This window comes from Schistocerca cancellata, chromosome 4, assembly GCF_023864275.1.
Source record: "Schistocerca cancellata isolate TAMUIC-IGC-003103 chromosome 4, iqSchCanc2.1, whole genome shotgun sequence".
NCBI classification, from domain to species: Eukaryota; Metazoa; Arthropoda; class Insecta; order Orthoptera; family Acrididae; genus Schistocerca; species Schistocerca cancellata.
Genome location: NC_064629.1, coordinates 206,558,438 through 206,580,798, shown reverse-complemented (window position 1 = coordinate 206,580,798; position 22,361 = coordinate 206,558,438). Strand labels below are relative to the sequence as shown.

Genomic DNA, 22,361 nt, shown 5'->3' with positions numbered 1-22,361 from the left:
GCTTCTAACTTGCTCCAAATAGTTCATGTAGAGCAGGAACGTCAGGTTTCTGCTGGCTAGAATATAGAAAGGCCTGTGAATAACAGATTTAAGACACTATCAGTGACAAAAAATCCTGCTTCATCAAATTATTGGTGCAATGTGTTTTCTACCTCTATGGACATTTAATTTTTCGCCTATCTACTGCTTTTCCGGTCTTGACGAATCATCAAAGGCCCATTCTACAGTATCTTTTGTTGTAGAGTCGTATTAATAACTGCTAGTCTCGTCAATTGCGACGATTTTTCCCAGAAAGGAATGTCCGAATTTTCCATTTCAATCAAGTTACATTGTTGCTTTTATTCGGGAGTCTAAGTGTGTGGGACAAACACTGCACACACTTTTATCTTCTTCAGAACATTCTGGAGAATATCTTGAACTCATGATTTAGAGATGTTCATTTCGTTTTTGCATTGCCATTTGTGGCACAATAACGTATACGGACGCACGTCCACTGGGTAACAACATTGCCTGCCCACAACTGACTGGTCGAATGCACATCTGTTATTTACAGTTCTCGAAACTTTTTGAACAGACGGTGTAAATGCATTATTAATGGTATTTGTAAACGACAGATTAGCAGACTGATCTCACAGGGCGCATCAGTCTTTTATCACATATGCCCTCAGGCAGTTTCGTAAGCTACAGTCGAGCATCACTGGCGCTATGCATATAAAGAACCGATACGCCGCTAAGTGTTTCGGGATGATCACGGACACCGGCTTCAGAAAAACATGATGACTACATATGGGTCCACAAATAGTACAGCACCCACAAATATATTTCACCTCAAAGCTTTCAGCCTCATAATGACTCCACTCTTCCCGCTGGGCCCTTTCCTCAGAAACACCTGTACCTTACTAAATGAGAAAAACTCGTCCAAAATAAAATTAAACCGTTAACTCATTTATAGCAGGATCAGAATAACAAAGTGGTAGACAGCTGAGACGGAAATATGGGATGTTGTTTGTTCACCGTTATGCGAAAGTGCAATACGACTCTGGCAACTGCAGCTGTACACTTTGGTACTGATTACGTTCATACGTTCCCTATTAATGTGCAGTATTGAGTTCGCTTTGCAGGATCATGAAAGCCTTTTCACTTTCCTGAGAAATTTCTCAGTTAGCATCACACATTCCCTAAAAGGCGAAAATAATACAGAGAAACAAAGGAAGGAACAAATCACAATTAATATGCCCAGGCCAGAGGGTGTGATCAAACTCGCGTACGATTAAAATGGGTATGCCCCATGACTGTTTAATAGGATATCTGACTTTTCACACTGCGTGAGATGCAACTGTGGTTGAAACACTGTACACATGTTCGGGATGAACGGAGTTCAAATACCCACCCATCCATTCGTATTTACATTCTCTATAGTTTAGTTAAATCGTTAGAGACAAATTCCGGCATTGTTCCTTTGCAAATGAAAGCCGGAGCCATCACTCAGTCGTCCTTCCTTTCATTAATAATTTGAACGTGAAAGAAGATGCATAAAATGTGTGCTACTTGCCAAGAGACGATGATTTTAATTATGGAGGTAGTAAATTGTGCCATAAAGCAGCTTAATAGCAAGGCACAAAATTCAGTACCCCACGTGCGAAAAAAATTCGCGGAAACGAAAGTATGACTGACTCGCCTATCAGTACCCCGAATATCTTAAATCGTTAACTGATGTGAGATATGACGGATCTATGTGTGTCGTCAGAAAGTTTTTAATCCTCTGCCATCTCATTCGTGCTGCCCATTCTCTATTTGTCATGCTATTCTTTACGCAAGTGAAAATACTCATTTAGTAATAACATGGAATATTTATCGGCTGAGATTTGCAGGGTTTCTTATACTGCCACTAACCTGCTCATTTCGTAATATGTATTTGAAAAGTTGACAGCAGTGCAACCGGTTAGTATAGACCAAGACATCAAATATTTCGAAAGGTAAACCTCATCCTACATGCACAAACAGTAAATCCGCCGGGAAAAATTCACAGTCCACATTATCAGTTTCCACTTGAGCTGTTAGAAGAAGTTGGTGCCCTAAAGGAGAATGTTTTTCGAATCTGTGAACTACCACTTTTATTTTTTGAAAGATTTCTTGATACCTTCAGCTGCCATTCTCTTTATTTCGTGTAAGGTTGTACAATTTCGCTCTTAGGCCATTTTCAAGTATTTATGGAAGATTCTTTAGTGGTATTTTATGCCGTATACGTCCAGCTCATGTGAGTACATAAAATGAATTAGAACAGATTTTTCGCTATTTTAGGAGCACTTACTTTCGAGCAGTTGTTGCACCGTCCACCTGGCAGATTAATTTTGAGGTTGTAATTCTGTTATCTGGCATATCACGGATATTTGTTGTCAAACGCGGTTATATATGAACTCAATGGCCGTAAAAAAGTATGAAACATTTACAGTCTGTTTGTGTTTTTCCAAAAGTTACAAAAGAATAGCTAAATTCTTCACTGTGATGTGTCACGACCGCATTCAGAAACAAGAAGGAATATTTGGTCTCATTATTGCTTCATTGTGGCTCGCACGCCAAAGACGAACCTGAAAGTCCCTCTCCTTTCCAGCAGAAAAATGTACTCTTTGTCCGGTGTTTTGCGTGTGCGAGACCGGAACCGTCACGAAAGTGCAGCTGCGCTCGACAGCAGTTTCTGACTTGTTTATGCTCCGCTAAACTAGGCAGCAGCAAGGCCCGTACCCCACACAATATCCGTTACAAAGATAGGGGCTAGTGGCATACGGGTGTTCAGCTGCGGTCACCCGTGAAAGTAACATTCAAAAAGAAACCACTTTGCAAACGACCTTTATATTGCATTAAGTTTTGAAACGAATCATTTCTAAAAGCAAAAGTTGACTGGAGTGTCAATAAATCCATCAGCCCAATATGAATAACTACACTCTTATCCGAAATGTAACTTAATCTTGTGATCGCAATAAACATTACGTAATCGTTTAATAATGAAGCTTATAAAAATGACAAGAGTTTAAGCAATTTCTTAGAGCAACTTCAAAGGCTTCAATATTTTACACAGACTTTTTTTTTCTTTTTTAGCGTGGCGAATAGCGATGTGGCTACTTCGAAACATAAGCATTACCAATAGGCCTGTATAGACACTGTATGCGATTGTGCCACTGAAATACACTTTTTTAGCTGTCAAAAAATATGAAGAGGATCTTCCTTGTCTAAGTTTACCTTAGACTACCGGGCACATATTAACAGAGGGTTGCACTTCACTGGCAGCATATGTAAAACAGAAAAGCTTTTAATGAAGGGAGCTAAATGTAGGGTTTAACATCCCTCTACCTCGATTTTGTTAGTGGTGCAATACTTGTTCAACTGAAGAAGGATGGAGTTTGACAGAAAATTGAACTATAAATTTCTTTCCTTCCTTTTTCCTTACAATTACTGCTGAATGAGTTATACAACATATATATCTTCTAATGTCCTTCTTCGTTTGCTTGGTACCAGTATCAAAATTTGATCTATTAAGTTTCAAAGATTCATGTAGTATGTACAGAAGCTTTACACGAGACATTGTGCAATGTGTGCCTCTGTATTCTTGCAGTGTCCTCATAGCGGCATGTCACTAAAATGAAAGGAGAGATGTGAGTTTTGTTGCTAGAAATTCATAAACAGTATTAAGCAGCATCTTACAAAATTAAATTCAAAGTATTCGCAATATAAACTACAATTGCCTCTTACAACAAAATGATATCAAACGCAATGCAGTAGGTTACTATATGCAGGGGGTCAGCTGTATAACTTGGAAAAACATACACTGAAAACATCAGTTTTGTTGTTTCTTGTCACTGCATCTGACAAAAAGTTAGAGAGAGAGAGAGATAGAGATATTCACAGAAAATATCTTTATATTCCATTAACTGTAGTCTCCAGTCTACATAATTTATTAGTATACGCACTGAACTGTTTCTTAAATTAAACACATCTATTGGCATGTGTAAGTACATTCAGATCATTGACTGGCGACTCCATGGAGTGTCCTGTGCACCACGACCAGATAATGGATATACTTAGAAGGAGAGACAGCATTGGTTGTATTTTTGTTTTATTAACCGCAAAATCAATTTTCGGTCACTTAGTGACCATCCTCAGTGCTGTAATACACAATTTAAATTGGTAGGCACTGGTGTCAACAAGCTTAGAGTGATCAGTTTATGTGATCGCTCTAAGCTTGTTGACACCAGTGCCTACCAATTTAAATTGTATATTACAGCACTGAGGATGGTCACTAAGTGACTGAAAATCGATTTTGCGGTTAATAAAACAAAAAAATACGACCAATGCTGTCTCTCCTTCTAAGTACATACATTCAGATCAATTGGAATATTCACTATGAGTCATTGGCCTTGACACTTTGACCATTGATATAATGTTAACGGCTTCTATGGTGCTACCTTTTGGTGCGAATATTGAGTTGATCTACTCCAGTGTGTCCCTTAACAAAAAGTCTTACCATCCTTTCTTTTTGTTGTCTAATGGGAATAATAAAAAGCAGATTATTTCTTCCTGGTATTTTAGAATAAATTGTTAAACTTATTTGGCAGAAATTAGGAGCAAAGTGATCTGGTTTTGTTTGACCAACTGAAAATATGTTTATGATTGGATTGTTGAAGGAGTCACATTGGGACTCTAGCAATGACAAAACTGAATATGGATGACTAAACTGGAATCTGACTATGGTCTTTCCCAAATGCTAGTTCAAATTTCTACTGATGTAATCCTGTATGATGTAGAATGAAGGTGAAAAATCATGCTGAAAATAGAATTATATCTAAGATTTTTGGTATTGCAGCCAATAACACTGATTAACACTTTCCATGTTACTCATACTCTGCTACCCTTGCACTTAAAATTTCTTAATAATTGAAAGCCATGGCAATTTTCTATTATGTGTTACATATTTACATAGAGCAGGCCTGTTTTTGTAATAGTGTAAGTGTAATTGCAATGAATGATAGCTGAATTACAATTGTCAATTTTCATGAACGCACGTTTTTAAATTACAAATTTTTTGGTACAAAGCCTGTATATGTAATTTATAGTTTCCAGGTGCTTTAATGCTAATATTTAAGTAATGTTGTTTCAGATTACTGCTAAAAATGGCTGGAGGATTCAAGGAAAGGCTTGGAATTGCTGACATAACTGATAAAAATGGAATCTGGAAATGTCTGCTAGCAGAATTTATTGGTACCTTGCTGCTGAACTTCTTTGGTTGTGGAAGTTGTGTGTATGCTGGTAATGCACCAGGTGCTAAATCCAGCCAGGTTCTCATTGCACTTACATTTGGTCTGGTCATCATGGCAATTGTGCAGGTAATATTATGGATGTGTTACAGATATTACATACGTCACTGTAAATCATATTATACTTTGATGCAGCAAGATACAATACAGTATCAGTTATTCATACCTAGTTATTTCATGATTTTTATGTGATCCTAGAGCACTGACAGAAACTTGCATCTATTTGTTTCATACTGTCCAGGAAACATTTTCTTAATGTGAAGGAAGAACGTACGTTTTTGGAATTAATCTGAGTTTTGCAATACCTTATTTTACAGATTGTGGGGCATGTGAGTGGAGCACATGTAAACCCGGCAGTTACTGCTGGCATGCTTGTAACAGGAAATATCACAATACTTAAGGGGCTGTTGTATATAATAGCTCAGTGTGTAGGATCCATCACAGGAAGTGCAATCTTGAAGGTAAGTTTTGATAACACGCATTTAAAATATCCACTGGTGTTTTTTTATTATGTTGCTCCACAAATTAGAAATAATTTACTCCTGAATTTTACAGATATTATGGTTTATATTGTATGAAACATTCTGCATCCTCTTAGTTCTGTTCATTCACTCTCTAGTTAAAAATTTTAAAATTATTCATAAGGATGCTTAATTTCAAAATATTTATTTATCTCTTATATTTAACATGTTAGTGTCCTTTCTTTCCATAATTCATGATATTTAGGTAACATAGGTTAATTATGGTTCCATCAATGTGGCACTCTGTAATGATTAATGAAAAGGTGCTCCGGTTAGTGTGTAGAACATTATTTAGTCCAATACTAGTTTCAGCCTTTGTATTAGGCAATTTTCAAGTGGTTATGAAAACTGTACTATAAAGAAGCACTTGAAAATGACCTAATATAGAGGCTGGAACTGGTAATTGACTAAATAAAGTTCTATACAGCAGCTGGAGTGGGTTTTAATTAATCAAACAAGCAGTTGTGGCAGCACATGGGAAATGTGATACTCTGTATTGACCAAGTAGAGCAGAGTTCAACAAGTGGTAGTAAACTTTCACCCCTCACATATTCAATCTGTTACAAATATCAGCGAATAGTAACAAACACTTTGTACTTCATCCTTCTTACAGTATTATTAATTTTAATTAAGTCTATGTACTCTACATTTGCAGACTTTACATAACAATCCAACTGATTTATATATAAAAATCCCATTTTACGTCTTATTTATCACTTTCCATAAAGAGTTTCAATCCATGTGCACCGGGATTTAGTTCTATTTGCAGTTAACAAATAGTCCATTTTCATAATGATTTAACCTGGATTTATTTTTGTGTTTTTTAAGTTTTAACTAACGACTTCAATTGAGCTACAGTGAGACATAGGAAGTTTCTGTTAGTCGCTATAATAACAGTCCTCATTTTGAATCTTAATTCCATGTGTAAGGAAAATGTGTGAAACATATGCATATTTGACTTTAAATATGTTTATAGGCTGTGTCTCAGTTTCATTCACGAATGAAAGATGGTTCATGTATTTTCATGTACTCTTTGATTGTTTCAGAACTGCATGTAAATCTTTCAATAAATCTAACCATCCTAATCAACTTTTGTTTCAGGCTCTTACTCCTCCAGAAAAGGCTGGTTCACTTGGTCTGACAAATGTGGCAGAAAGTGTGACACCTGTGCAAGGCTTTGGTGTTGAATTTTTCTTAGGCTTTGTCCTGGTCCTGGTTGTATTTGGTGTCTGTGATGTCAACAAACCAGAAAGTAAGGGTTTTGCTCCACTGGTTATTGGATTGACAATTGCAATGGGACATCTGGCTGCTGTAAGTATTCTTCTGCACTTATATGTCAATTTATGAATAATATTTGAATATACATTAACATTTTTCTTTAACAATTTAATTATGGTACTTTTGGCTACTGTATTGTGTAGTTTTTTGAAGTGGTACCAGTAATACAAAGACTGAACATATAACATGAAGGTTAGTGAAGTTTTTGTCAAATCTGCAGGTTCTCAATTAAAAGCAAAAACGGTTTTGGATGTTACTGCCTATAGGAACATTTTCCTGGGAGTATGTTTCACTGCTGTGGACATACATTTCTATGGTTTAGAAACTGACATAATACAAAAAGACTTGCAGGTGTTCAGAGCATGTTTTTTGTACTTAATTTGCTCATATTAAATCAAAAATTATCAATAAAACCTGAATAGCAGTAGATAAAATGTACACATTTATGGAAGCTGTTACTATAATTTCATCTGCTGAACTTGTGAAAGAATTTGTTGCAATTCTTCATAAAGGTTGCAAGCTAATAAAAATACCTTTTATATTTTTATAAAGTATTCTTTTGAGATATGCACAATACATAAATTTACACATATGATACAAGTAAAGTATGTAGAAATAATTTCATTATTTTAAGACTATGTGTAGCATGTTCTGAACAATTTTCATTTTTCTAGGTTGATTATACTGGATCAAGTATGAACCCTGCAAGGACACTTGGATCAGCTGTCATTGCCAATGAATGGGAGAATCACTGGGTTAGTTATCTTCTAATATAGTGTTTGCTGCAATTTATCTGTCAACTATCAGCATAACTAGCAAAATAAGCTAACAAATGGAGAATGTAGACCACTTCACTTCAAGTTTAAAATATGCAATAACATACAACAACACTCAGTATGTTCTGTTTGTAATATTGACTGCTACATACTTGCACATGTAACTTATGGACCATCATCTTATCTATTCTTTATTTCCCAACTTCTGAGTCTCCCTGCAATTTTGAAAAAGTATAGTTTCTTGTTAGTTTATATCAGGTTGCTCTTCTTCGTGATCTCCTATCTTCAAAATAGAATTACTAACATTTAAAGTTCTTACCTTTTCCTTTCTTGTGAGATGATTCAATAAAGAGAAAAAGACAATAGAAGAAGCCTGTGACAAGAAGGAATTATAATTTATATGTTCAGTAGATATTTTAAAAAAACATAAATAGATACTCTCTTCATTCTTCATTACATTATCTACTTCATCTGTTGACAGGCCAGTCTTTCTGATTTAACCAAGTTAACCACTGTCTGATCTCTGTGAGTGTCTATATCCTAGATACTCATTGAAATAATGTTTTACTGTGTGCACTATCACTTCAGTTATATGACCTGCTCCCACAGTTAATATTATGATATGTCCCATAATATAACACATGCTAATGATGAATCACTAATTGCACAGGTATACTGGCTAGGACCAATCCTAGGTGGTATTGCTGCTGCTTTGTTATACAAGAATGCTTTTGCTGCACCATCAGCTGATGTCAACATGGAATACAGTCCAGTTCAGGTACAGGATAAAGAGGTATTATAATACCTGTCTTCATAGATACTTCTACCTGTTAGTAAAATAAGATGTATTAATTCATGTTGTAGATTTCTTTGATGGTGTCATAATGACAAGTTACTCATCTTGTACTGAATAATTCAGCATGGATGAGTTTATGAAAATATATATTTAAGGTTCTTACACCTTGTTAAACACTTTTGAAGTTTTAAATGAATGTAGCCAAGAAATTATAAGCATCCCTAATGCTAAAAAATACCGTGCATCTCATTTACACACACACACACACACACACACACACACACACACACACATATGTACATACATGCTCATGGAATCTGACACCAGACAGTATTAACAAGTATTGTGTGTTTCAGGTCACTAAATTGTTTCCAACACTGAATCCACTAGGAACATTGTACTCATCACAGATTTTCTAATATTACAGTAGTTGAATAATGTGGTGAGGTGGGTGAGATTGGTTAGAGGCTAAAGGTCACTGACATGAATGCCATTTTAGTTCAGTTTCTGTAATTATATGTAAAAAAATTAATCATACAATATTCAGAGGATCATCACAATGTTTAGAAGATGTAGAAAAAAAGCAAAGAAATAGGTTGTCTTTGGATAGTCAGATGGCTCCTTGAGCCTTATTACTCCCAAATACAACCTCAGTATCTTAACTACTTTGACACTTTACTGAACACTGACAGTGTTATATAGTTTGACATCAGGCCACATATAAGTATAACAATATACACATTAGGAGGAGAGAAAACAAGAAAAAAGTATATATTGCAGTGAAAGCTGCACACTGGCATCAAGGTAGTGTGATAATACTAGGTTCAGTAACCTACATTAAATTTGCAGATATTCACATTGTAAAGGCTGAAGTCATTCCATTTTATCAGCGCATTCCTGATGCTGAACACTGACTAAACAAATTAGAATCACCAAACACTGATAGTTTCAGAGCATATACTATTTCTTTACTGACCTGTCTGCCCACTAGGTATTTCATTGAGGGACTGTATATGAAATATTCAATAACTGTTGACATCTAATGTGTCAGAACATTCAGTAGTTCCTACAAAACTTCATAATGACTAAAATATTGTGTTGGTACCAAACTTAAATCAGTTACTTATGTTTATACAAAACAAGTGTCACATTAGTTGCCAAAGACCTGTATGCTATGACAATAACAGCAACAGTTTGTGCCTTTAAGTCTATGCCCTAGATACTCATTGAAATAATGTTTTACTGTTATAAGTAGAGAATATATCACAGATAAAGTTAAAGTGGAGGAGAAATGTACAGAGAGAGATACATTTCAGTGGAGTCATACCAAATTCAACACATTATTGGTTCTGTAATACATTTCAATTCCACATTCTACAATACATGCTTCAGCCTCTGATTTCAGTATGTATATTTATAATGACACAGACTTATTTCTATTTTTCTCTTTTTTCCAGCTTAAACGGCTAGATAACCGGAAAGATGAAGATGGAATGGCTTGATCACCATAGTGGTGAACAGAAGAGAACTGTTTAGCTCATATAATGAGCTCATTGTGTGAGAAGCACATGTATTCAGATTTATATCTTCATTGCCATTGTGTGTGATAATCTCCTTGGAGGAAATGGATAGTGGTGAAAGTGATTAATTCCTGGAAAGCGTTACAGGAAATGTGGAAGAACAATTTTCAAAGAAGTATCTTCCTTGTTAATATAAGATTGCTGTTTGTTGTAATGCATTTAGTATTTATGCTATGCCCAGAACTGTGAAGAATTTTGTACACGATAAAAACAAATTACTAGTAGGAGAAAGAAGTCTGTCATTGCACAAAGAATTTGTGAAACTCATTTATTTATATTTATTGCCTTTGTAATTGTGAAGCAGCACTTTGCTGTGTGGCTATGCTGTAAATAAACTTTTGTGAGTTTTTTATTGTACTATTTTTATAGTTGTACAAAATAAAAACAACAATCACCCACTTTGGAAGCTAACTTCATAGAATATAATTCCAGCTACATGGAGTGTTAAAAAAAAACAGAGTCTGATTTTTCCAGTATAATGGGAAGGGTTGTGTGATAGCCTCTGTGGGTGGGTTTGGTGATGAGGATGTCATATGAGTTAACAGAAATTAGGTTGCCATTACTAAGATGCTTTATCTTGGCTACATGCCCAATAACATATCACTAATTGTGAGTGGTTATGCTGACCCAATTAACCTACAGTCCAGATTTAGCTTCAACTATGTTCTTTCTGCGCCCTTGGAACAAAGGAATCTGTAAGGACATAATTTCTGGTTATCTGTGACAATGTAAGTAGGTTTGACATGAAATGTGAACAGTTCTCTGGTTGCAAACTTCCCAGGGGTGCATAAAGAATGGAAAAAGCACTGAAAGTGATGAATTGAAGCACTAAAGTCATTTTTTGATAAATTTTAACACACTCTGCATATTAGTAAATGTACTTTTATGGCTTCAGTCCTGATATTTATTGGAAAAAATCTACAGCAGGTGCATATCACTTAAAAAAGGTACTAATCCGTATTCTGCGTTTGTAAAGCTCACTGAGAATAATGAATACACACATATTATATGGTAATTAAATGGCAAATTAACTCAACTTCTGCTAGTCACACATAAAAAACAGGCCTACAAGAAAATAAGGTATATGTCTGTGATGATGGTGTTACTGTCAGCAAACTGTGAATGTCAATGAAATGTTTAAATATTAGGATACATAATTTGTTTTATGAGGAACCAAAGTCTGTCATGAAATGCAATACATCCTCTAGTAAACATATTGCAGGAACTATTACAGCTCACTTAAATACCACAGTACTGATATATTACAATCTATAACACAAGATTTGCATTCAAATACTCTATATCAGTAGTACTAAATGAAGAAGTCAGCAAGGTTTCAGTCTGCCACCAATACTTTTCTCTTTTTATTTTGATTATATGATCCAAGAACAAAAAATCTAAGAATCTTTTGTAATTCAACTGAGTCAGGAGAACATAATAAATATTGTACCTTCCTATTTACTGACAGTAAGACAATATTAACAGTTCTGCAGGGTGACTACAGAAATTTATCGAATCTTTTTTACCTTCCTATTTACTGATAGTAAGGCAATATTAACAGTTACAGAATGTGGCCTACAGAAATTTATTACCATGATACATAAAGCTGTTTGAAGATATCATTTAGTAATAACTAAATTTGTAGAATTTCAAGGGAAGGACTGTATATTCTGGCAGTTAGATGAGTTCAAACACTTCAAATTTCTTCACTGTACCCTTACCTGCATTATGATCAAGACACTGAAGTTAAAGCAGTTACTTTCCCATGAAAGGGTGGAAACATATACAGGGTGTTGTAAAGTGATTGCAGAACAGAAATATGAAGTTAATTTTACAAAATTATGAATGTTCGTGCTTTGTTTCTTAGTTGTAAAATGGAAGTACTTAAATGCAGAGAAGAGTCTCTGACCCACACAGCAGAAATGAGGTTCCTGCATGCAATAAACATCTGCTCCAAAAGAGGGCATGTAAGAAATGATGAGATCTTCATCTACATACAGATTCTGCAAGCCACTATACAGTGCATGAAAGAGCATACTTCACACTATTGTTTGCAGTTGTCTGTCCTACCTCATTAGCTTAAATAGCAACACAGAAATGACTGTTTGTGTATCTTGGTAAACAGTCTATTGTCTCTTACCTTAGTCTTGTGATCACTAAGCAGGATATTTAATGGGGCAGTTGAATTGTTTTAGTCTTTCTGAAACACTGGTTCTCTAACTTTACCCAACAGGGTTTCATGAGGACAATTTTGCCATTCTTCCAGAGATTGCCATTTAAATTCCACGAGAATCTTAGCTGTGTTTTATTTAAATAAAACAAGAATTATAGGAAACACCATGAGAAATGTATGCTTGAACATAAATATAGATGTTAGCCAAGCAAGCATGTTGCACCACCTGTTCAATGTCCTCAATATTTTCCAAGTGTCAGTCACAGTCAGAACAGTGTTTTGTATAACTGTGAGTGCACTATGTCAGAGCTAAGTGAGTCCAAATGTGGACAGATCGTTGTTGCTCATATGATGGGTGCTTCTGTAACCAAGGTAGCCAAACTGTACCATGTTTCAAGAGAAACTATTGAAGATTTATTCTGCATACAGGGAAAGTGGATAAGTGTCATCTGCTAAGTCACAACATGCTTCTAAGTGTGCTTTGAGTGGCTGTGATGGGTTGTCACTGAAGAGGAGTGTGACATATAAAAAGAGGATGACAGCTGCAAAAGTCAGTGCAGAACTGAATCTCACACTTGTGTAATATGTCAGCACCGAGACAACATAAAGCAATATCCAGAAACAGGGAGCTGTAGAGTAAGCTGGAACTCCAAAACCACTCATCAGTGATGCAACTGCATGTAACAAGAGAATATGGTACCAAAGCCATAAAATCTTGATAATGGAGCAATGGAAGGAAATCATTTGGTCAAACAAGTCTTGTTTCCCACTGTTTCCAACTTCTAGCTGGGAATATGTCCCAAGAGTGAAACATAGCATGGATTTGTTGATGATTTTGGCAGGCATATTGTGGCATTCCATGGATCCCATTGTTACTCTGCAAGGCCGCATTACTGCCAAGGATTATGTGACCACATTTGCTGATCAATCTCATCCCATGACACAGTATTTGTTCCCCAATGGTGATACTGTGTTTCAAAATGACAAGACCCCTATTCACACAGCTTGCATAATCCAGGACCACCTTTCTAAGCACGACGATGAAATGTCACATCTCCCCTGGCCACCACAGCCACCAGATCTCAATATTATTGATCCTTTGTGGCCTACTTGCATGAGTGCTATCCACTTTCATCATCGTTACCCGAACTTGCCACTATTTTGTAGGAGTAACAGTATAAGATTCTCTTAAAAGCTATACAGGACCTGTATTTATCCATTCTAAGATGACTGGAAGCTTTTTTAAATATAAATGGTTTTCTTACATTAGGCTTGATAAAGTATTGTGTTTATGGTGTTTCCATATTATTGTCCACCCACTGTAGATGTTGCCACAGATTAATAAGTAAGAATACCAAAACAAATAGATCAAACATAGAAGAAAATGCAAAAAGCTGTGCATAAAACTTAGATACATAGCATACAACACAAAACTGATATACACTACTGGCCATTAAAATTGCTACACCAAGAAGAAATGCAGATGATAAACAGGTATTCATTGGACAAATATATTATATTAGAACTGACATTTGATTACATTTTCACACAATTTGGGCACATAGATCCTGAGAAATCAGTACCCAGAACAATCACCCCTGCCAGTAATAACAGCCTTGATATGCCTGGGCATTGAGTCAAACAGAGCTTGGATGGCATGTACAAGTACAGCTGCCCATGCAGCTTCAACTCAATACCACAGTTCATCAAGAGTAGTGACTGACATATTGTGACGAGCCAGTTGCTCAGCCATCATTGACCAGATGTTTTCAGTTGGTGAGAGATCTGGACAATGTGCTGTCCAGGGTAGCAGTTGAACATTTTCTGTATCCAGAAAGTCCCGTACAGGACCTGCAACATGTGGTCGTGCATTATCCTGCTGAAATGTAGGGTTTTGCAGGGATTGAATGAAGGGTAGAGCCACGGGTCGTAACACATCTGAAATGTAACGTCCACTGTTTACAGTGCCGTCAATGCGAACAAGAGGTGACTGAGACATGTAACCAATGGCACCCCATACCATCACGGCAGGTGATACACCAGTACGGCGATGATGAATACACTCTTCCAATGTGTGTTCAATGTGATGTTGCCCAACACGGATGTAATTATTATGATGCTGCAAAGAGAACCTGGATTCATCCGAAAAAATGATGTTTTTCTATTCGTGCACCCAGGTCCGTCGCTGAGTGCACTATCGCAGGCGCTCCTGTCTGTGATCCAGCATCAAGGGTAACCACAGCCATGGTCTCCAAGCTGATAGTACATGCGGCTGCAAACATTGTCAGACTGTTCGTGCAGATTGTTGTTGTCTTGCAAATGTCCTCATCTGTTAACTCAGGCATCAAGATGTGGCTGCACGATCCGTTACAGCCATGCGGATAGGTTGCCTGTCATCTCAACTGCTAGTGATACGAGGCTGTTGGGATCCAGCACAGCGTTCCGTATTACCCTCCTGAACCCACCGATTCCATATTCTGCTAACAGTCATTGGATCTCGACCAATGCGAGCAGCAATGTCACAATACGATAAACCGCAGTTGCAACAGGCTACAATCTGACCTTTATCAAAGTCGGAAGCATGATGGTACGCATTTCTCCTCCTTACACAAGGCATTGCAACAATGTTTCACCAGGCAACGCCAATCAACTGCTGTTTGTGTGTGAGAAATCAGATGGAAACTTTCCTCATGTTAGCACGTTGTAGGTGTCGCCACCAGCGAGAACCTTGTGTGTGTGTGTGTGTGTGTGTGTATGTGTGTTGGGGCTTATGGGTGCTCAACATCGAGGTTGACACACATTAAAAGGAACGAATGTGGACAGACCTAATAAAACTGAAGCACACACTCAAAGAAAGCAGGAAAAGAAGGAAAATGCTACATGAGAAAGTAAAACTGAAGGAAAGGGAAAACATAGCAACAAGAATGCCACAGGAAATTGTCATTGGCTGGCCACTTACATAAAATATGGGCGAGCTTGTCACACAGTGAGCAAATTAAAATCCTCTCCCTAAAATCTTTGTAAAAACATTTGACATGGCACAGAACTTTAAAACCTTAACCACATTCATCCGAGTGTTGCCTAAAAGAGATGACATGTCCACTGGCAAGTCAGCCTCGGCCCACTGGTCAGAAAAGAAAATGCAATCCAATAAAACGTGGCGCACAGTGACCTGGACGCTGCAAGCACCACACATTGGAGGGTCATCTCGCCGGAGCAGGAAGCCATGCGTCATAGTGCTGTGGCCTATTCGAAGCCAAGTGAGGAGAACCTCGTCCCATCGATGGGGCTGAAAGGAAGTACACCACACACGCATTGTGGGCTTGACTATACGGAGCGTATTGTCAGTCACTTCCAGCCACTCATCCTCCCACCGACGCATGACTCGTGAGCTCAACAGCGAGATGAGTGCATGCAGGGGGAGAGCACACTGAGATACTTGTGGATCGAGACACGCCTCCTTGGCTGCAAAATCTGCCCTTTCATTCCCAGCAATGCCGACATGCCCCGGAACCCAGCAGAAAGCTACAACCTTTCCCAGTTGCTGTAGTCGGAGGAGGGCATCCTGGATGGTCTGGACTATTTTGTCTGCTGGATACAAACATTGCAATGAGTGAAGGGTACTGAGTGAATTGGAACAGAAAAGAAATTTAGGAGAGGAAGAATGTCTCATCTGCTCCAGTGCCCACAAGATCGCAGACAATTCTGCATCAAAGACAGTAAAAGTCTGAGGCAGTCGGACCTTTAGGACACGATCCGGAAAAACAACTGAGCAACCAATGGAATCCCCTTGTTTCGACCCATCCGTAAAAACAGCTACATAGTCGTGGTGCTCAGATAAAATGGCAGAAAATGCTGCATTAAAAACGGGGCAGGAGTGCAATCTCTCTTGTACTGCAATAAATCTAAAATCACTCCAGGCCTCTTCAGTAACCAGGGTGGCAGGCGGTTAAAACCCTGGATTTGGGGTTGTATAGACTCCACACCAAGGGACTCTAGCACACGTTGCACACGGATCCCAAACGGCAATGTAGACAACCTTGTGTGAATGCTCTGAAAAGCTAATCATTTGCATATCACAGCATCTTCTTCCTGTCGGTTAAATTTTGTATCTGTAGCATGTCATCTTCGTGGTGTAACAATTTTAATGGCCAGTAGTGTACATGTGTGTGGCAGCAGATCAGAGGACCTAATTCAGGAAGCTGATGATGTTAGTGATGATAATGAGAAACTTTGAATAACATAGTTTTCTCATACGACAAGAATAATTTTATAATTAGTATTCTTAGCCAATCAAAGGGATATAAATTACTAAAATGACGGCATAGGTTAATGAATTTATGTATTCAGTGTCTTTACAATGTCTGCTCTTTTGTTGTTTATGACATTACCAGAATCAGAGAACACATGTGGGACATTAGAGAACAAAAATAGTTCAGCTTGCAAAAGATTTCAAACCATAGAAAGAGAAGGGAATCCAGCACTCATTATAAACATGAAGAACAAAAGTTAAAGAGAATCATTTGAAAAATTTCTTTCTGGAGAATTTCCTGCAGAAGGGGCCCATCCAAACCTGTCAGAACATTCACCTTAAATTTTTATCTTAGGAATCTGTGAGCAAAAAAATCCTAAATTTTTGTTTAATCTTATAAGGTTTTGATATTTTCATATGATAAATGATACAGGTTTCCCCACAGACATTCTGGCTCTATTGTATTCTATTATTTTCATTAACTGCTGACTCCACTAGTGCATTCTCTAGAGGAATGGTCTTGTTGTGTACATTTGATGGTGCTCTACAGTGGCCCATCCAGTCTTATACAGTTGATAATTTGTTTGTTGGACATCTTTGTAGTTCCATGAGCATATTCTAAATCTAAATCTACATCTACAATCCTCAAGCTACCTGATGTTGTGCAGTGGAGAGTACTTCTAGTACTACTATTTTATTTATTTGTTAGTTCTTAGAGCACTCAGCACAACAGTATTGGGCATGCTAGGTACTTTACAGAAAAAAACACATACAAAGTAGAATAGTATTTTGTGTGGCTAGGGAAAGAATTTGGCTATGGCCTTATCAATGGATTCATCCTAGTGTTTGACTTAGCAGCTTGGTAAAACCCAAGTCAGAATGAGTAGACAATGTAGAACACTGCGCCCCCAAGTGAAAATCCAGTGCATTAACACCATCTCAGAGAACTCACTCGGTGTATGGTTGAAAAAGAAAACCACATATACATAGTGTATGATGAGGTTACAACATGGACAAGAAGTATTAACAATAACTCAACTAGAACATAAAAATTTTGTTATATTTCACTTCTGAAAATTAATGTAAAACACATGAAGACTTTATTTAGCACCGCTGAAAAAATAAAAAGACACAAACATCTGCCAGCACTGTAGCCAGCACAACTAATCTTACAACCAATCTCTTATCTGAAACACAGTTGTCAAAGATAAACATAGCATAGATGGTACATCTGTTAACAGATTAAAAAGAAGTCATCAATAAATGAGGGATAAGTATTTTTGTTAGTTTTCATACTCATTTACACTTTAAAAACACTTCTCAACAATAAATGATTTTAATTCCTCTGTAAAAGCTGTTACCTTTTCCAAACTCTTTATGTATTAAGGTAGTGTATTATAAAGAACGACACCAAAATGGCTCACATGTCTTAGAGCAAAAGTTATTTTAACTCACTCTATGTGGAGGGGCCCACATTTGAGAGTGATATAGCTATGGTAATTGCTGTGAGTTTGCATGTTTCCAAGATTACCTTTTATCATCAACACACATTTATAGATGTACAGGGAGGATACTGTAAGCATATTTATAAATAAGGGCTTGCAATGAGCCCTTCTGCATCTGCACCTACAGCTATACTCTGCAAACTACTGTGAAATACATGGTGGAGGGTTGACCCCAGTGTACTAATTATTATGGCTTTCATCTGCTCCATTCACATAAGTATCATGGGAAGAATAATTGCCGAAATGCCTGTAGCATGCCGTAATTAATCTAATCTTATCTTTGTGATAAATATGGTAGTGATACAGAGGAGGCTGTATTATACACTCCTGGAAATTGAAATAAGAACACCATGAATTCATTGTCCCAGGAAGGGGACACTTTATTGACACATTCCTGGGGTCAGATACATCACATGATCACACTGACAGAACCACAGGCACATAGACACAGGCAACAGAGCATGCACAATGTCGGCACTAGTACAGTGCATATCCACCTTTCGCAGCAATGCAGGCTGCTATTCTCCCATGGAGACGATCGTAGAGATGCTGGATGTAGTCCTGTGGAACGGCTTGCTATGCCATTTCCACCTGGCGCCTCAGTTGGACCAGTGTTCGTGCTGGACGTGCAGACCACGTGAGACGACGCTTCATCCAGTCCCAAACATGCTCAATGGGGGACAGATCCGGAGATCTTGCTGGCCAGGGTAGTTGACTTACACCTTCTAGAGCACGTTGTGTGGCACGGGATACATGCGGACGTGCATTGTCCTGTTGGAACAGCAAGTTCCCTTGCCGGTCTAGGAATGGTAGAACGATGGGTTCGATGACGGTTTGGATGTACCGTGCACTATTCAGTGTCCCCTCGATGATCACCAGTGGTGTACGGCCAGTGTAGGAGATCGCTCCCCACACCATGATGCCGGGTGTTGGCCCTGTGTGCCTCGGTCGTATGCAGTCCTGATTGTGGCACTCACCTGCACGGCGCCAAACACGCATACGACCATCATTGGCACCAAGGCAGAAGCGACTCTCATCGCTGAAGACGACACGTCTCCATTCGTCCCTCCATTCACGCCTGTCGCGACACCACTGGAGGCGGGCTGCACGATGTTGGGGCGTGAGCGGAAGATGGCCTAACGGTGTGCGGGACCGTAGCCCAGCTTCATGGAGACGGTTGCGAATGGTCCTCGCCGATACCCCAGGAGCAACAGTGTCCCTGATTTGCTGGGAAGTGGCGGTGCGGTCCCCTACGGCACTGCGTAGGATCCTACGGTCTTGGCGTGCATCCGTGCGTCGCTGCGGTCCGATCCCAGGTCGACGGGCACGTGCACCTTCCGCCGACCACTGGCAACAACATCGATGTACTGTGGAGACCTCACGCCCCACGTGTTGAGCAATTCGGCGGTACGTCCACCCGGCCTCCCGCATGCCCACTATACGCCCTCGCTCAAAGTCCGTCAACTGCACATACGGTTCACGTCCACACTGTCGCGGCATGCTACCAGTGTTAAAGACTGCGATGGAGCTCCGTATGCCACGGCAAACTGGCTGACACTGACGGCGGCGGTGCACAAATGCTGCGCAGCTAGCGCCATTCGACGGCCAACACCGCGGTTCCTGGTGTGTCCGCTGTGCCGTGCGTGTGATCATTGCTTGTACAGCCCTCTCGCAGTGTCCGGAGCAAGTATGGTGGGTCTGACACACCGGTGTCAATGTGTTCTTTTTTCCATTTCCAGGAGTGTATTCCTAGATTCATCAATGAAAGTTGGCTCTAAAAACTTTCGAAGAAGGTTTTCACAGTATAGTTTTCATCTGTCTTCAAGCATCCACCATTTCAGTTGTTTCAGCATCCTTCTGACGTTCTCCCATGGATCAAACAAACGAGTGAAAACTCATGCCGTCCTTGTTTGCATCCATTGAATATCCCCCATTAGCCCCATTTGGCATGGTTCAAACACAATTGGGCAATATTCTAGGGTGGGTCACATGAGTGTTTAGAGCTATATGACAAGATTTGAATAGCTATTTTCTGTAATGTAGAAATTTCATTTCCATGACCTACAAGGAATTGTTCATAATCAAAGTAAGACACTCTAGCACCTTCTGAGGAGTGTACTTCAGAAATGATTCTCAGAGTAAAACATGCAGAACTGAGTCTTGGAGAGAGTTTTGTTACATGGTCTTTCCAGTTTAAGTCTTAATCAACACTCATTCTTAAACGTTTTGTGTTTTGAACCCTTTTAACTCCTTCCTATCCCATACCAGTTGGAGATCTTGGTTTTGATTCCTTTTTCCAAACTGAAAGTAATTGGTTTTCTTCACATTAAGAATCAGCCTGTTGTAACTGAACCATAAATTCAAGTACTTGAAGATTTGGTCAGTTGTTGTAGACTAAAATTCCTTAACATCACTTATTATTACACTGCAAACAACATTGTCTTAGCTACAGTATGTCACTCAGATAAATAAGGAACAGAAGAGGGCTTAACACACTACCTTGTGGTACACCTATTTTGACCTGACAGATTGAAACTGTATGTTGGACCAGTACTCAAACTCAGGACCTTTAACTTTCACAGGCAATTGCTCTACTGACTGAGCTGCTCAAGCATGACTCATGACCCATCCTCACAGCTTTACCTCCACCAGTGCCTTATCCCCTACATTCAAAACTTCACCACACAGTTTTCATTTGCCATGAAGTTTCATATCATCACACACTCCCCTGTAGAGTGAATATTTCATTCTGGAAACATTCTCCAGGCTGTGGCTAAGCCATGTTTCTGCAGTACCCTTTCTTCCACGAGTACTAGTCTTGAAAGTTTCACAGGAGACCTTCTGTGAAGTTTGAAAGGTGGGAGATGAGGTACTGGTCAAAGTGAAGTTCTGAGGGTGAGTTATTACTCATGCTTGGGTGGTACAGCACTTGCCCATAAAAGGCAAAGATCCTCAGATTGAGTCTTGGTCAAGTACACAGTTTTAATCTGACAGGAAGTTTCATATCAACACACACTCTACTGCAGAGTGAAAATTTCATTCTATTTTGACATTCTTTGCATCAGTTACTAATCTAATTTTATGATCAGAATGAACTGAAATAAGTTCTACAACCTGGGATCTATTTTGCAAATATGATTGAATCCACTTGTTTTATGTCCTAACCTCATGTTTCCAAACTATCTAAAAGAATTTAATTACTAACAGTACTGAAAACTGCAGAAAGATCTAAAGTAACTGCTACAGTACTATTATTGTTATCAAGGTTTCTAATTACTTCATCTCTGTTATCCATAATTTTTTTTTCTGACTTCTATCTGCTCAAATGCCACACTGACTACTATTCACCATGTTGTGGTAATATAGTCAAATGTCAAGTTGTTGTTTAATTAATCTCTAAAATTTTTTAGGGAATGTTAAGAGGTGTGATATGGGTCAATAATTTTTAACTTTATGCCTGTTTCCACAGATTAAAGGTATCACTTTCAAAATTTTTAATCTTCATTAGTGAATGATAAAATTGCAATGTGTGCCATTGACTTTGCAGTTTATGAAGCATTATAGATTATAAGTGATGCTGACACTTCATCTAACCCTGCTGACATTTTGCACTTGATGCTTTTAATCACCTTCACTACTTCACATTCATTATTTGGAGCTAACCTCATTATGTATGTCAGTGTATGATATTTATATTTTGATTTATGAAATATAAGCTTTGTGTTTGGGCAGCATTTTTAAAGTAATCATTTAAAATTGGCAGGTCATTTTTGCCAATATTAATGTTATCAGCATTTATTTGTAAGTGTAATTTCCTGCTCTTCTTGTCTCTTTCCGGTTTCACAATTTGTGCCCCCCCCCCCCCCCCCCCTCCCTTTCCCTGTTCCATTCAAAATGGCACTTGGGAAGAATGATCACAGTTAACTTCTGTATTACCCTAGTTTCATGGATTTTCTCACTGTGTACATTTCATGAGACATATGTGGAAGAAAGTAATATGTTTCCCAACCTTTATCAAAGCATACTATCTCAGAATTTAAACAGTAAACTTCTATTTGATGCAAAATGCCTCTCTAGTAGTGCCTACGACTAAAGGGAGCCCTGCATCTCTGAGCAAGTTTACTATAACTGTGCCGTAACAGATACACAAGGGCTTGCTTATTATTGTTTT

General features: G+C 38.3%; 1 protein-coding gene across 2 annotated transcripts in view; it reads left to right on the top strand.

The window, feature by feature from the left end:
* LOC126184459 (aquaporin AQPAe.a-like) overlaps positions 1-10,612 on the top strand; it is a 30,345-nt gene extending 19,733 nt beyond the window's left edge. The window contains exons 2-7 of one of the 2 annotated variants that reach the window (XM_049926850.1): positions 5,153-5,378; positions 5,627-5,770; positions 6,932-7,141; positions 7,783-7,863; positions 8,555-8,662; positions 10,138-10,612. In XM_049926850.1, coding sequence (XP_049782807.1) covers positions 5,166-5,378; positions 5,627-5,770; positions 6,932-7,141; positions 7,783-7,863; positions 8,555-8,662; positions 10,138-10,182 — 801 coding nt within the window. In that variant the 5' untranslated portion in view covers positions 5,153-5,165 and the 3' untranslated portion in view covers positions 10,183-10,612. Of the gene's footprint in view, positions 1-5,152; positions 5,379-5,626; positions 5,771-6,931; positions 7,142-7,782; positions 7,864-8,554; positions 8,678-10,137 lie in introns of both variants that reach the window. The other variant, XM_049926849.1, reaches the window with a different exon arrangement.
* Positions 10,613-22,361: the final 11,749 nt, after the last annotated feature.